This window comes from Notolabrus celidotus, chromosome 8, assembly GCF_009762535.1.
Source record: "Notolabrus celidotus isolate fNotCel1 chromosome 8, fNotCel1.pri, whole genome shotgun sequence".
In the NCBI taxonomy this organism is placed as follows: domain Eukaryota; kingdom Metazoa; phylum Chordata; class Actinopteri; order Labriformes; family Labridae; genus Notolabrus; species Notolabrus celidotus.
Window position 1 is genome coordinate 35,071,922 of NC_048279.1, and position 17,168 is coordinate 35,089,089.

The 17,168-nt window shown below is 42.1% G+C and overlaps 1 protein-coding gene across 1 annotated transcript in view; it reads right to left on the bottom strand.

Annotated features, from left to right (window-relative positions):
• slc36a1 (solute carrier family 36 member 1) overlaps positions 1 to 17,168 on the bottom strand; it is an 85,563-nt gene that overhangs the window by 25,715 nt on the left and 42,680 nt on the right. The window contains exon 12 of the mRNA XM_034690905.1: positions 15,708 to 15,877. Within this exon, the coding sequence (XP_034546796.1) occupies positions 15,708 to 15,877 (170 nt within the window). The remainder of the gene's footprint in view (positions 1 to 15,707; positions 15,878 to 17,168) is intronic.

A 17,168-nucleotide genomic window follows, 5' to 3' on the forward strand; every position in this document is an offset into this window, starting at 1 on the left:
CAAACATCATGTTCCTGAAAGGGTAAAAATATGACAGCACCACAGTCCAGCTACATGCAGCAAAGCATTCCCGGTGGCACGCCACCTTTGTGCCACAGTGCTCCAGGATGAAGCTGAAAGAAAAAAAAAAACACAAGAGAGAAAAGAGGAGGCTCACGCGACATCCTCACGTCCTCTCTTGTTCCCGTCAACAGCTTAACAACACACGCTAGCTGCTCTCTGCGAGCCTGTGGCTAAGTGACTCAGACAACGGGCAGAACTTTCAAAGCCAAAGTGAAATGACCAGTGCAGCGATGAAACTCTGTGCGGGCAGGAGAAATGGTTTGGTTTCATGACTCCTCGGGAAGTATGGGCGGACGTGACCTGTGTTATCAAGCTGAAAAGAGGCGCCACAGAAAGAAGAAGGATCAGGCTGGATCAGGTTTCCTATCAGTGGTGTTATTATGTAGAGTACTTTGTGTGTTTGCAGCATCTTTCAAATGCTTCTGATATCATTAGTTCCTGTTAGAGATCATTTATTGTTATGCATAAGGCATTGTATATGTTAACAAAAACCCATTCATCTGTGTCCTCAGCTCAGACCTGAGGGGTGGAGGGGTGCACGGCTTTCTGCTGCAGCCTCACTTTAGATCATTTTGTGAGTTTTTCAGAGCTTAAAGTTTCTAATTGTTCGGATACAAAAATAAGCAGAGACTCGTTTGTAATGCAAAACTGCTGCTGGTTTCAGAATCAAGCTGAGGATCAACACCTCTGGCTTTGTTTTGCCTGGATTGGTTACCTAACCCTCCTGGCATTGAGTTGTTGTTGTTTTGTTTACATTAAGTTTAAAAAGATCAGACTCTTTTCTTGTCCAGGGTCTGAGGGTACTTGGTGATGTATTCTTTGTGGATTTCAAAGCCCTATGAAGCATTTTGACATTGGTAAACTCATACTAGCTTGCAGGAAAATGCAGAGAGGGGGCATTATGCTCCATTTCAGACTTCAAGTTGCCCCTCTGATATCTTTGTAGTAGCTTTACATGACTTAAGGTTAATAATTTCAGTATTTCAGTTTCTGTACACTCTGAACTCACTCTCTTTCAATTGGCCAGCCCTCAGGAAGCCTCCTCTACTGTTGCCATGTTCATATTCATTGAGTTAACCAGTGCAACTCCATTGTAAATGACAAATTATGAAATCTGGCCCTATTTTTTGGACCCCAAATGTGACCCGTAAAGTTTGGACTCACCAATCTGTGACATCACAGATTGCGCAAGCCATACGCCCTTATCACTTACTTCTTGTTAAACCAGCCTGACAGAACACATTTTAAGATGATCTCTTATAAATCTGAATCTAAATATTTGCGTGGAAACAGGGTTGTTAATGTTAAATATATATCAGTTCCCCAGCTGTCGCACATATTCATATTACAGACGTCTTTTATTTTGAAAATCCAGATTATATTGCCCTGATGTCGAGTCACTGACAATCTAGTGTGGTAATCATTCTGTGTGATTTTTACACTTTGAATCAGGCTGTTGGGTTTTGATATCTGCTTCATTACCTCACAATCTGAACTTTTGCTCACGTATAGTATTGACATCTAACATTTTAACTTAATATCATTGCGGTGTCAAAACACTCGGGTATCAGAATCAAACTCAGCAGCCTTACCAGCTGTTTTAGCTTCATTTCAGCTCATTTCCATCAATGACAGCAGCAGTTTCTCATGCATCCTGGCATCCAAGGTGTCTTATTTGACCTGACCTCCCTAACGGTGCATCCTATATCTCATCTCTTTGCCTCTGGAGTAAGGTCTTCATTTGGCTGATGCATGCTGTACTCAATTATTTACAGTAGAAGGGTGAGGTTGTTGTAGAAATCAACTCTCTGACAACACTCAAGTCAATGATATTCATATCAGGGGTTAAAAAACACTCCTGAGTGCAGAATCAAATTATAAAATATGCAAAAAACATGAGTTTGCATGAGTGAAATGTGAATTTCTACTTCAGAAACCTGATCATTTGTAGCATTTTTGTGACCTGGCGTGTGATTTCCATGTTTAAAGTCTTCAGAGTTTCATATATTCGATTTTTCATGTAACGTTCCTGATCTTTTGCTACAAGGAAAGTTATCTCAAGGCACTTTCTATATGAAGAAAGTCTAGACCATACTCTCCCTATTATCATTGACCTCATTGTCCAGACTCCAGTTAATGCAGCTCTACTATAGGGCTCTGCATTAAGAATTTAAGTGCCAATTTAAGGTTTATAGGCTTGATCAAACAGCAATCAAAAGACTCGACCTTTTGGCAAACCTTGTTGAACCCTGGAACTTCACGGTATCAACTCACATGGAACTGTGAGAAACTAAGTAAAGTCATGTAGCATCTCTACAGCTGCCACTCAGAGACTCTCTGATCCAGAACACCTGTAACAGTACGAGTAAGCTCACCAGCCTATCTCTGCTAAATTAGAAAAGAGTGCTCACTTCAAAAGAAATCTCCCTGCATTGAAATGAACTGACCTTTCCAGCTGCAGCATGAGTCAGAGCTCAGCTAAAGAGAGAGGGAGAGGGAGAGTTTGCTCAGGGTCCTTCCCTCTTTACTCTTATCTTACTGCTTTAACTCGAACTGACACCACTGACGGGGGAGAGGATTGTTGTGGTGGAAGCAAGCAAGTGGAAACACTGAGCAACGTCACGGTTCATCTTACAGTTCTGCAGCTTGAAAGCCCTCCTCAGTGAAATCGCGTCAACAAGAAAAACTTCCAGACATCATTCGATACTCCCACTCCTGTGACATTTTCCACCGTTTGTGTCAACAACCCAGATCCACACAAAGAGGTTGTGTCGGCTGATTGATCTCCCATTAAGCGGAGACATTTTCTAAATGTTAAACAACACATCAAGTAAACAAACTGAGCTAAAGGGAAAATTGGAGACATTCAAAAAATCCACTGCCTATTCACTTGACTTCCCCCTCTCTGTGGGACCTCTTCAAATAAAACACCCAGTGATGGAGCGCTGCTATTACTGTAAATATCACACTAGTCTTTCTTGGAAATTGCAGTTAGAGTTTGGTGTCACTATGTCTGCAGCGACTGAAATAAGTACTGTTTGTCAGTGGAGATACTTTCCTTATAAATGGCCTTGGAGTGAAAAGTGAGGAAATATCTGGTGATGCATGGGAGGAGGGAAAGAGACAGGTGAGTATGAGGGGTAGAATATTTAGGGAGGATGGTATACACCTCTTTTCATTTGCTGATGTTCAACAGTAAAATATTAAGTGCATTGAACAAGAGCAAGATTATTTATTCAACTACTTCATTTGTTTGTCACTTTGTTGGAAATATGGGGAATTTTGCTCTTATGGACATCTGATAGTCCACACTCTGACCCGGGACTTCCACAAAATCCATGTCCTGTCCGTCTCTGATCCACTGCGGTGCTCTCTCATCCGTGACACCACCTCGTTGCATTTTCAGAATGCTACACATTGCAGGACCGCCGGACAGCTGGAGTCATGTGACCGAGGTTTTCCTGCAGTAATCACTGAATCAAGGATTCTCCTCCTCCTCCTCCTCTCCTCATCCATGTTGTCTTCCTGGTCCTCTGAAAACCTCTGACCTGTTGACTCCAGGCCTGGCTCCGCTCATCATGACTTTGGTTTGTTGTTGTAGTTAAGTGAAATACGATCTGGTGATAACACAGAGTGTTTGATTCTGAAAATTAACCGGATGATGAAAAAACAGAAGTCTTGCGTATCTGATCCGGAGGGCTCCAACCTGCCGGATCAGAGACGCAGCCGGAACGCAATGGAGTGGATCCAGTGGAAGTTAACACATTGACTAGGGGGTCATCCCAATTGTCCCCCAACCCTATGTTCACACATTTCTAGGACATTTTCAAAATGAGGTGTTCCTACATTTTCCTTCAATTTAAGCACTATCCTCCCACAAGATTGTTTTGAAAGCACTTCATAGTAGATGAATGAATGAATGAATGAATGAGTAGTTTAATTTCAATCAGCAGCAGAATGTGGGAACATAGGCATGCTCCCTTGACTAGAAAAGAAACCTATCAACTCCTCCTATCCTGTCCTGTCCTGTCCTGACGGATCGGAGACAGACCGGACACAGATCTGTTGGAATTTGGCCACGAGTGTCCACATGCAAATTTCATGCAATATGACCCTTCTCCTGTTTAAACCAACTATGTTTATCTACAGTCTCAGTTATTTTCTAAACCCTTTATGCACTGCAAAAACTCCAAACTAAGTCTCTTATTTCTAGTATGAAATGTCTTTTTAGACTTAATAAGCCACATTCTCCAAACAAGTCCAGAAAAAAAGTCTCATTTTGAGATACTAAAAGCCATAAATAAGACCTGAACTGATTGTAATGAGCAAAAAAATCTGCCAATGGAATCAGAAAAATGTACCATTGAGGTTTCTTGAAATAAGAAAAAAGTTTTAATTCAAGAAACTTCACAAGTACACTTGTCTTATTCCATTTGCAGAATTCTTTGTACCCATTAGATGCAATTCAGGCCTTAATTATAGCTTTTACAATCTCTCTCTCTTACTCTCCTCTATCCCTCTTTTAAGACCCAACTCGGTCGAGGCATGATGGCTGTCTAACATGAGTCTGGTCCTGCTGGAGGTTTCTGCCTGTTAAAGGAAGTTTGTCCTCGTCACTGTAACTACCTAAATACTGGGATGTGCAATGCTCATGGTGGATTAAGGTGAGTCTGATCCTGTCTTGGTGTTGGGTCTCTGTTCATAATTTAACATAGAGTGGTCTAGACCTGCTCTGTTTGTAAAAGCGTCTTGAGATAACGTTTGTTGTGATTTGTCGCTATACAAATAAAGATTGATTGATTGATTAAAATAAGACATTTCTCTTGACTAATTTTGACCTGAAATGAGACATGCTTAGTTTTGAGTTCTTGCAGTGTGATCTTAAAACCTGCAGAATAGAGGCACTAAGATATATTCCAGGTCCGTGAGAGGTCTTGTTTTGTTTGTTTGGGGCAGTTTTAAAAACACAGTTATATCTGATCGAGATGAGCGCGAAACAATTGTGAGGAAATATAGTCCTTATTATATTTAGTTTTGTTTTTGATGAATGTTTTTGTCCTTCATTTGCTGAAAACACACCTCCTATATATCTCCTTTTTTTCACACCGTGTTTAGTTGTGTTGTTTTTGTGAACACATTGTCCAATTTTTTATTTGAATAACTTCCAGGAGCACTCTGTGAATGCTGGATGTGCTAAAAACAAGAAAAACAAAGTAAATTTTTTTTTGTTTTTCTAAGTATTTGGGAGATTTAGAACAATCTGTTGAGGAGGGATGAACCTGCTCCGTGTAAAGCCGTTCAGTGCTTTGTTTCTGCACACAGTCGGTCTCTCTCTCTTCGCTGCACCCTCTGATAACCTTGCAATGCAAAGAGAAGCGCATCACCAAAGCACACCCTCTGAAGTAAAGACAAAAGCTTCTCCCTCCGGACAGCCGAGGAACTGGCATCTGTTCTCGACTCAAACCCTCTCAGAGGCATTCTCTCGAAGACTTACTCAACACATACGCAGACGACGACGCGCTGCTTCAATCTCATCTCGTATTCTGATTCAAAACTTAAAGCAATCTCCGTCTCGCAGACGTGTATGTAAGAGCAACAACTTCCTCGGGTCCCTGTCCCTCGCCTCCTTCATTCAAGCACGCATCAGTGAGATCCCACTGGAAGCGATGCTTTTTCTTGTTGCTGCACCGTCTCTACATTCACTACACACACACACACGCTCCGCTCGGCTCCAGTGAAGCCCAGTGCCTGCCTTGCAAATTACCTGAAGTCATGAAGTGGCACATGCATGCATTTATTCCCTTTTATTAGCTGATCAACATGCATGTGCAGAAACCTATACCGCGTGGCAAATGCCATCTGCATAATTCTCTACAGGCTCCAATCACAGCTAATAAAGGAAATGAAGAACCCGGGGCTAACCAGCGCCACGGATCTCTAACTGAATACGTCTGCCGTGACTTGAGGTTTCATTCCATGTGAAGTGCAGTGAGGAGAGAATTGGTAATGAACTGAGGCTGGACGTTTCTTGTTAAGAAGAAAACTTTCATATTTGCAAAGTGTAACTATTAATCTGTCAAAGTCTGATTACTGCACAGCCGTAAACCCTGGTATTGAATAGCAGCAGGGGCGTCTGAGTGGAAGAGTTAAATAAGCTGCACACGATGAACATCCGCCGCTTCTACACTTCATCTCATTCTCTGCTCTGTTTCCCTCACGCACTGCATCTTCTGCATGATATGAATACCTTAAGAACTCCTTTGTGCCGAGAAACCAGCATCTGTATGAAACTCAACTCGGGATGGCCGCATTCATCTGCGATATCACCAACCCGTCACGTCTCTCTGCAGAGTGGTGTGAATTAGAAGTCCTAACATTTATCATTTAACTGAGGCGTCTGTGCAAAGCGACACATTGCTGCAAGTGGGTTGGAAACATGACAAACTTTCAAGATGCAGACTTTAGGTGTTGCATGTTGCACAATGAGGCTGCATGTGATATGTGCATGGATGACAGGATTTGAGAATAAACTGAACTTAAAGACTTAAAGAGAAAATCACCATGATTGTACAAAAAAGGTGCATCCAAAGCAATTTATCCAGTTATGAGCAAGCGGCAAACTCCAGTCTCAGACGATGAAGCCAATGCAGAAGTGATATAAACTGCAATACATCGAAAATCCGCTTGAGGCTGGCTGCAGAAACACCGGAAACCACATAGATATGAATGGGAAAAAGACGATCTTTGCAGCATTAATAAACATGTTTACAGCCTGGTTCAAAAAACGGCTTGGCCCTACAACGCTAATCTCTCTAATGGCACACACTGTACGGGGGTGAATTTTTTTCTAACGCGACGGTTAAGAAGATGTTAAGATTATGAGTTTTGCCCAAATAAGGACATGACTGACGTGACTGCCGGTCGGGAACACACAGCCACTGGCTAAGAGACTCACACTATGTCACACTCTGCCTAGTTGAGTTCCGCATTACCAATATGGCTGCTGCCGTCGATTTGCTTCAAAACAGCTCTCAGGAACAGATGGGTGACGTCACGGATACTACGTCCATATTTTATACAGTCTATGGTTATGAGGTGAAAGTTGTTTACAGGCAGCTTTGATGCACTTTGTAAAGGACACTGGAGGACACAGTAGTCTAAACTAGGGATGTAAACAATTAATCAAGTATTGATTAATTGACTGTTCAAGCTAGGGTTGGTAGTCACAGACAACTAGCATGAATTTGAATGTAGCTTTTCCTCAGGACTCCGTCTAACCCCTCCCCTCCCTCCCCTCCTCCTCCAAAAACGACGCCCCCCGCTCACATGCACGACCATATGATCGTGACTGATTCATAAAGCCATGTTTTCCACGACTCTCATTCACAGTTTTTACCACTGAAGGAGTTCTAGACACAGTTTTCTTCTGTTTTCCATGCATACACTTTGAGTGAGGTCACCACTTTTATAAATGACAACCAAAGCAGTCGGCGTTTACACCAGGGGTGTCCAAACTTTTTTCAAAGAGGGCCACATTTGATGATGTCAGAATACCTCAGGGCCAGTGGCTCCTACTGAGACTTAGGAATCATAAAAGTTATATATGAAATATTTAATAACAATTATTTTAAATGTTTTCTCAATAAATCAGTAACTTGGTAGTCCTCAGTTCTCCACAAGCCATGTAAAGATTAGCAAACTTCATCTTCTTCTGGAGGAAAATGTTTTTCATTAGAGTCGGACAATGTTGGAAACATATTGTATCATTATTTTCATATGGCAGGGTCACGATCTGGATTTCATCACACTTCTTTTTCATGTTGTGTCTATGACTTTCTGACCAGCAGACAACATTTTATAACAAAATAATTATTGTCCTGAGTTCTGAACTATTTTTTATTCACCAAATTTTGCCTTTTCTGCACAATTTCATAATTTTGATCTTGTCTTGTGTCCTCTTTTGTGTCTTCTGAACTTTAAGTGTTCATCAAGAACATTTTCACATCATGATAAAAACATTCATTTGAAAACCTGTCAGCTTTAAGAGTTCTTGTGTTTCTTCTTTATTGGCGTCTTGCAGAATCCCCAGAGCTTTGGCTTTAGACAGGTAGTCCACATGAAGCTTTTTGAGACGTTTCTGGATTGACTTTAGTTTTGTTTGTGTGCTTGAAAGAAACTGCAAATGTACAGATGATTCAGAATGTGATTAATATCTGTGCTATACATAACACAATTTAAGATGGAAGCTTGGGGCCATGAATAAATGGACCTTGGGCCATACTTTGGACATGCCTGGTTTAGACCAAGCGGCAACCTCCGGTCTAAAAATATGAGTCCAATGTGGATGTGCTAAAAACTGCAGTTCATCAAGGATCCACTTGAGGCTGGCTCTGGAAGTACCTGAAGTCACATACACATGAATGGGAAAAAGACGATCTTTACAGCAGAAATAAACATGTTTACAGTCTGGTACAAAAGACCAGTGTAGTCTGGATAGCTCATTTCTCGATGTGCTCTCACTGTGAGGGGGGTGAATTTTTTTCTAGAGCAGCAATTTCGAAGATATTGAGATTACTAGTCTTCCAATGAGAGGCACAGCTGCCTGTGGGAACGCTGCAGCTGTTGGCTAGGAGGCTCAAACTCCGCCTCTTTGCGTCACACTGGCTCGACAGAAGCAATATGGCTGCAGCCGACGATTTGCCTCAAACAGCTCTTCAGAAACAGATGGGTGACGTCATGGATACTACGTCCAGATTTTATACAGTCTATGGTTTAGACGTATCCGTCTTCTCTAGAGAACGCTGGTTAATCAGAGTAAATAAACCGGCTCTACAACTCCAAACCTCCCTGTTCTGCTCTTCTACCGACAATCGTTCACCGCTCTTGTGAAATGAAAGCTTACTGAGGCCTGTTTTTAAATGCATGTTGATTTAATACTCTATGGAACAACCCTCCTCAACACGCGCCTCACTTGCTGCAAAGAAAATGGAAATGTGGGTGAAAAACAATTCGCAGAAACACAGAGAGGGAGGTGGAGTGAGCGTGTGTGTGTGTGTGTGTGTGTGCAGGATGAGACCAGAGGTGGAGGTGTGTGTTTGCAAAGGTGAAAGAGAGCGTGAGCAGAGTCAGCAGATTGAGGAAGTTTCTGAGGACACACACTGAAATAAGGAAGTAGGAAAGGTTGAATCAAAACGGCAAAAAGAGAAATTATGTTCAAGATATCGGCTGATGCATAAAGTTACACGTTGATTTCTACAAAAGTAAGAATGGATTCAGAAAAGAACATTGCTGTTTAATTGGAAAACACAATCTACAGATGCTAAAACGCTAAACACTGAAAACTCATTTCATGTTTTGTGCAGGTTGAATTGTTTGTTTGAAACTTTGGTCCTGATAAGACTCTGCAGGTTTTTTGTTAATGAATTAAACACATAACTTCAGAAAGCAACATTTTAAAGTGAGCAACAGAAGGCTCAGAATGCAACTGACCACAAACCGAGCCTGCACGTCTTCTGTAGTAAATTTATTTAGTATAGCACCTTTCACAGAATAAAATCACAAAGTGCTTCACAGGAAAATATCCAACACATTAAAAGAAACAGACAATAGCATAAATAGAACATTAGTCTGAACACAGTGAGTCGAAGGCCTGTTTAAATAAATGTGTCTTCACAAGTTTTTTAAAGGCAACAACAGATATAGCAGAACGGACATTTACAGGAAGAGCGTTCCACAATGTCGGTGCCACAACTTCAAAAGCACGGTCACCTTTTGTTCTTAAGCGCGCTCGAGGGACAACCAGCAAGCCCTGGTCAGAAGACCTGAGTGGCCTACTGGTAAGGTAGGGGTGGAGCAGGTCGACGATGTATTCGGGAGCCTGACCATGCAGAGCTCTATACACGAAAACGAGGACTTTAAAGTGAATCCTAAATTTAACTGGAAGCCAATGTAGGGAAGCTAGAATCGGAGTGATGTGGGTTGTCCGGCTGGACTTGGTCAACAGCCTTGCAGCAGCGTTCTGGACTAATTGAAGATGGAGGGACGATTTACTGAGGCAGGTGAAAAGTGAGTTACAATAGTCCAGTCGGGATGAAACAAAAGCGTGTATGATCATTTCCAGTTCGGGATGTGACACAACAGACCTGAGTTTGGCAATGTTTCGTAAATGGAAGAAGCATAACCGGGACAGCTGTTTTATGTGGTGATCAAAGTACATGGACTGATCGAATATAACTCCAAGATTTCTGAGTTTAGACTGGACAGCAGAGGAGAGGGAACCAATACACTGAGCAACCCTGGAAGCTATAGTATCGGAACCAACAATAAGGACCTCAATAAGGACCCCTGTAGAAGCACACGGAACACGGACGTGAGCCTCCATCCTCCTCATTACTTGTAGATTGCTCATCGATTCCAGTGTGCCTGCTGCAAACTCAATTACTCCTTCAGTTCCTTGTTTTTGACAAAGTAAGCCGTTTATAAGACCTCGTTTAGCCTCTCTGTTTCTTTGAACAGCGGTGAGAACAATACCGAGGCCTCACTCTCTGTTTTTACAAGGAAACACAGGTTGGTATCGCGTCAGTTTGCCATTTGCTATCCCCTCCATCCAAAATTAAATTAGAGCCATCCATCACGTTTTACAGAAAGCAATCAAATTCAGGCTAACAGGAAGAATCAATCGAGCAACTGGTTTTAAAAACCGCGCGGAGCAAGCGGAGTTGATTAAACCATTTAGTGGCTGCTTTTATTGGAAGCACTTTGAAGTACTCATCGGTTTTCCATCCTCTTTGCAGCTCGAGGTATCAAGGTTGTTCTACTCCAGACTGTCTCTCTCTTTCTGAGGTATTTCCCTGACTTGTTTCCAGACACAGTGAAATGCAAAACCCCAATTTACTCGCCTGAAATACCTCCAAGATGATGCATGAATGCTAACTGGAGTCATGAGGGCTGAATTACGAAGCTGCAGTTATCAAGATATCTTCAGTACTGCTCCTTAGCAGGTGAAGTTCAGGTTAACCCTGGATCCACCAGATCTGTGTCCAGTCCAGAGCAGGACCTCCGGACAGCTGGAGTCATGTGACCGAGGTTTTCCCGCTGTCATCACTGAATCCTATTCACTTGACTTCCCCCTCTCTGTGGGACCTCTTCAAATAAAACACCCAGTGATGGAGCGCTGCTATTACTGTAAATATCACACTAGTCTTTCTTGGAAATTGCAGTTAGAGTTTGGTGTCACTATGTCTGCAGCGACTGAAATAAGTACTGTTTGTCAGTGGAGATACTTTCCTTATAAATGGCCTTGGAGTGAAAAGTGAGGAAATATCTGGTGATGCATGGGAGGAGGGAAAGAGACAGGTGAGTATGAGGGGTAGAATATTTAGGGAGGATGGTATACACCTCTTTTCATTTGCTGATGTTCAACATTAAAATATTAAGTGCATTGAACAAGAGAAAGATTATTTATTCAACTACTTCATTTGTTTGTCACTTTGTTGGAAATATGGGGAATTTTGCTCTTATGGACATCTGATTGTCTCACACTCTGACCCGGGACTTACACAAAATCAATGTCCTGTCCGTCTCTGATCCACTGCGGTGCTCTCTCATCCGTCAAACCCCCTCGTTGCATTTTCAGAATGCTACACATTGCAGGACCGCCGGACAGCTGGAGTCATGTGACCGAGGTTTTCCTGCAGTAATCACTGAATCAAGGATTCTCCTCCTCCTCCTCTCCTCATCCATGTTGTCTTTCTGGTCCTCTGAGAACCTCTGACCTGTTGACTCCAGGCCTGGCTCCGCTCATCATGACTTTGGTTTGTTGTTGTAGTTAAGTGAAATACGATCTGGTGATAACACAGAGTGTTTTATTCTGAAAATTAACCGGATGTTTTCATTTTGTTTTGGTGAAACCTGACTTCCTGTCCCGCTCCATCTGCTCTGTTGAGATTGATGCGTCGTGCTCCGGCATCCGGCAACAAATAGAAGTCTGGCGTATCTGATCAGGAGGGCTTCGACACAGCCGGAACGCAACAGAGTGGATCCAGTGGAAGATAACACATTGACTAGAATAGAAATCTATCAGATCCGGTGCTGTGACGGATTGGAGACGGACCGGACACTAGTGGAATTTTGCCGTTAGTGCTCGATGTTGCATTTCCACTGAACATCTTGCAGTACAATAACTTATCTAGTTTTGGATTTTTCTCTTTAATCATCACTCTGTCTTTCCTCCAGGAGTTTTAAATTCAGATCTTTTTCATACGAGGGCTTGGTCAGGTGTCAAATCTGGGCAGTAAAAGATAAAAGATCAGAGTACAGACAGATGGAGACAACCCCAGAAGGGTCTGAGGAAGAGCCCTTAAAAGAAAAGAGGACTACGATCTGCTGGATCAGAGACGCAGCCGGGACACAACAGAGCAGATCCAGTGGAAGTTAACACATTGGCTAGAATAGAAATCTATCAGATCCGGTGCTGAGACGGACCCGACACGGATCCAGTGGAATTTGGCCGTAAGAGATCACACACAGAGCTCTATGCGCTTATTGTTTTTTAAAGACAGGTACAGCTGAGATATGAGGAAAAGAATAACTGCAGACTGAAAATGAGGCGCTTAATTTTGCTCTCTTGTTTGTGCAGTTGTGTCTTGTTGGATTCAAACTACCCTCAGAAACAACAGCACAACCAATAAAGTCTGTTTCCTTACTTGCATTAACTTTTAGCTTAGATTTTACAGATTTTCTGCATATGAGGCATCTAAAATTCTGCATGAAATGACATCAAAAAGACTGTTTCCATGCAGAGTTGCAAGGTCTGAGTATATTTGTCTTTAAAAAGTTCATAAACAGTTTAACTGTTATGAAAGATCTCCAACAGATGAAACCCAGCTGCATTTAGTGACACAGGAATCTGAAATCTCAACTCTTGCAGCATAAATATCACCATAATGATCTTAGGTTGGGTAGAAGTCTGCCCCCTGCTGACCTCAGCGAGCCCTGGCATCTCCTCCCTGAATCAGCAGACACGTGGCAGCAAGCGAGTTTAGGGATCAGCAGTCCTCGTCGGATGGGAATCAATAGCAATCGGAGGACTGTTTCTGCTATAAATAGCCCGGCAGAGCTATTACAGGGGGCTGTGTGCCGCTGCCTGAAAGTGTGAACGGATGGGGAAGTGTGTGCGTGTTTGGGAGCGTGTGCCGAAGCGACACGTGGACCGAAAGTTACTGGGTTTCCTTTCCATTCACGTGAAGCAACCACACGCATCTGACTGCAGCTGCACACAACACTCTCCGAAACACACAGGTAATCATCCTTTAGAAACTCATGCCTGGAGAGGTGCTGACCCCACACACACTTTCTGAAAGCACCGCACACACGCACACACACCTTGCAAACACACACAGCTGCACCCACAAAGAAACAAACAAACATCAGGAGCATCTTTAAGTCGTGCAAATAGACGAGGAGGTGCTTTTAAGGTGCTGCTCTGGTACAGGTAACATTATAAGACACACAAGGATGACTTCACATGTGATTTCTGTCTGTGTGTCAAAAGGATGAGGCTTGGAATATAACTTTGAAGAACAGCTTTCTTTCCCTTATATGGCTCCTCTCTGAGAGCAGCAGTCCAATCCATTCCTTCTCTCTTCAATACTTCACTAAATAATCGACAGACATGATGTGTCGGGTCCTGTCTACAATAAGAATAACTTAACAGCTACACTCAGCAGCTGGTAGAATGTGATGCCCAAAGAGATGAACTTTCCTTCTGTTTAGCTTCATGGCACATCATGACCCCCAGAACTACTTTACCCTGAACTAAAAGGTTCCTGTGCCCCCATTCGACCGTAGGCTTAAGTCCCGGGTAGATTGTGCAAATCAGGCCAGTGACGTATGTAGGAATAGAGTAAATGCACTACACCACCAGACCAGTAGAGGGCAGTAAAACAAAGAGGAATGCCATTCATCACAGATGACACCATAGAAGCAGACGGACAGGCAGGTATCATTATGAGCAACACAACAGTTAGCCTGTTAGCAGAAGAGACTCAGCTGGTCTGTTTTAGATGGTGCTATATTTCATCACAGATGGATTCACTGAATCAACACGTGAGAGGAGATAAGCGCGAGTAGCAAAGACGTTTCAACACGGCTTTAAAATCCTTTTGAACTCAAAAAGCCGTGATCGCAGAGATCGGCCGGTGTTTTGGTTTAAACAGCGACCCTGTTAACTGGAGACTCTCAGCCGGATGCATCCCTCATAAACGTCTTTAGTCGATCATTAAATATCTGATGAGGATATTTTGAAATCTTAATCACAGCTTCTTCTTTTGAAAAGTACACACACATACAAAAAAGATAGAACAAATAAAAACTAATGAAAGAAAGAGAAATCAAGTGAATCACAGATGGAAAAAACAATTACTGTGAATGTTTTTTGGAAAAAATTGAAAAAAAAATTTAGAAATAAAAATTTACAAAAAAACTTGAAAAAAAATTTTTTTAGGTTTTTTTTGGAAAAAAATTGACTTTTTTTTTTTTTTTTTTTTTGAAAAAATAAAAATTTGACAATTTGTTTCCAAAAAAAAACTAAAAAAAATTTTGGTTTTGGTTTAAACAGCGACCCTGTTAACTGGAGACTCTCAGCCGGATGCATCCCTCATAAACGTCTTTAGACCATCATTAAATATCTGATGAGGATATTTTGAAATCTTAATAAAAACTAAACTAGTTTGCATTCCCAGGAACTCCCTCTGTGTTTCAACAGCTGTGTAAACTCCACAAACACTGACACGTTCAGCTGAAGGTCTCCAGTTTACAGGGTCACTTTTAAAACCGGAACACCGGGAGGAGAGACGCATTCACGGTGGGCTGAGAGAAGACTACTGTTACAAGCTGCTAAATCAAGAGAATCACAGCTTCTTCTTTTGAAAAGTACACACACATACAAAAAAGATAGAACAAATAAAAACTAATGAAAGAAAGAGAAATCAAGTGAATCACAGATGTGTGTGATGTTATTGTGGACGGGGGCGGCAGCAACTCCTGACAAGTTCTTCACTTGTTTGTAAAATGATTGGATGATGGCGCTCCTGTAGTATTTGGTGTTCAGAGGTGACCAGTGTTTTGATAAGTTCTTTAAAATGTCTTGAAACAAATCAAAGTTTTAGGAAAGTTTGACAAAAAAGAGGATTTCTCAACTTTTCATCAGTTTAACTTTTTTAATCTGCAACTGAAAAAATCATCTGTTTCTAATCATCAATGCATAATAAACACATGAATTTATTAAGTATTGATGATTAGACTCCTGAGATTTTTACTTTTCATGCAGCATCAGAAAGCAAAAGCAGCTGTCGCCAACACAAGGTCTCTTCTCTTCTGAGAATGTGACCCCAGAGGTTTTTTTATGGATTTGCCTCTGCAGGGTTTTTCCTTTTAGCGCTCTAACATGAATTATGTGTCATATTGTACATGTATTGGTGTTCACTTAGAGCTACAACGAGTTTCAATCTACTGATCTGCAGCTAATACCTGAAATATGATCAGGACAAGGCTTTGATTTGTTCAAAGAGAGAAACAAACAATACGATGTCGAACATATGCAGCCACTAGAACCAGTGTGTTGGTTCAGCCTGGTGATGACTTACATGTGAAGATGACCAACAGGGTGCGGAGCAGGAGGTCGACGGGCCTCTCCCACCTCTCCGACACGCGAGCCACAACCGGGGGGATGAGAATCTCTGCCGGGACGTAGAACTGCAGAGCGAAGGTGATGAAAATACCGAAACAGTAGAGCAGCTTCACGGCCTGGTACATCCTGGAAGCATGAAGAGAGAGAGGAATCACAAGAGTGAGCAGAGCTGAGCAGCAAAGTTACAGCTCAACAACCATTAATCAGCATGTTTAAACTCATTCAAAGCACTGAAATGCATCCAATCATAGAATACAAAGTCAACACAAGGCCGTAATCTTCATGTTTAAGACCCATCAGATATCAAACCACAAGATGAAGAGGAATCAATTTGTGGTCCTTGTAAAACAAACTCATTTTTTGAAAGGGAGATGCTGCTAATTACAGTCTTTGAGTTTTCAACCTCATTGAGCAGCCGATCTGTTGTAGTAATTAACGACATCAGCCCTGCCGTTTCAGAATCCAGCTCCTGTGAAGATACTAACAAGTAATGAGCGTGCAGATCCAAACCCCACTGTTTAGTTTTACTACCTTTATCATCCCTCAAACTCCAAATGAGCTGGAAGAGGGTGTCGAGCGAGTACACACCGTTCCTGAAGCCTCTTTCTTGGACAGGAGGAGATGAATGGTGTTAATCAAAACTGCAGAGGAGTAGATCAGAGGACGCGCTCCACAGATCTGCCTGAGAAGTTAGTCTGCTTTGTGAGTGAAGATTAATTTTCTAACCTACTTTATATGTGACGTCTGGGTTTCAGATTTGTGTGATTAGCTCTCCGTCTGTGTGTGCTGAGCTCTGAGGTAAGGACACTTCCTTTCAGCACAAAAGTAATAATCTTGGTGGCATGAAAAGCTTTTTGTGTGATTATACTGAAAAATATCAATTTGGAAACCGGGCCTCAAAAACCATAAAACCACGTCAGGGTTTCTCCAAAACTTTCTCAGGTGCATGAGAGGTGTCGGTCTCTGACAACTGATGAGTTAACTTTTCAGTCAAAGGCTCAGAGTCTGAACAAACAGAGAGAAACGCAGCCCACACAAACTCAGATTTCATCCTTTACCTGCACAAACACTGAAGCAACAACGAGCCGCTGCAGGTCTGTCGTTCATTTAATCACCAGAAAGTCTGTGAAGGGTTTCAAGGATGTCTCTGATCCAGAACTACAAGGCTGAAAGTTTCACAGAGCGACAACCAGTGTTCAGATTAAGTCTTTAGACGAACATGTCTGATAGTTTTAGTCCAAACATCTTCTCTCTTTAAACTCTTCCATGCAGTCGATCAGATTTTAGAATCAGGGTTGAACCAAGAGCTGAAATCAGCACACTTCAGACGGAGTCCTGAGGAAATGCTACATTCAAATTCATGCTAGTTTTCCATGACCACCAACCCTAGCTTTAAAAGGTGACATATTCTGCTCTT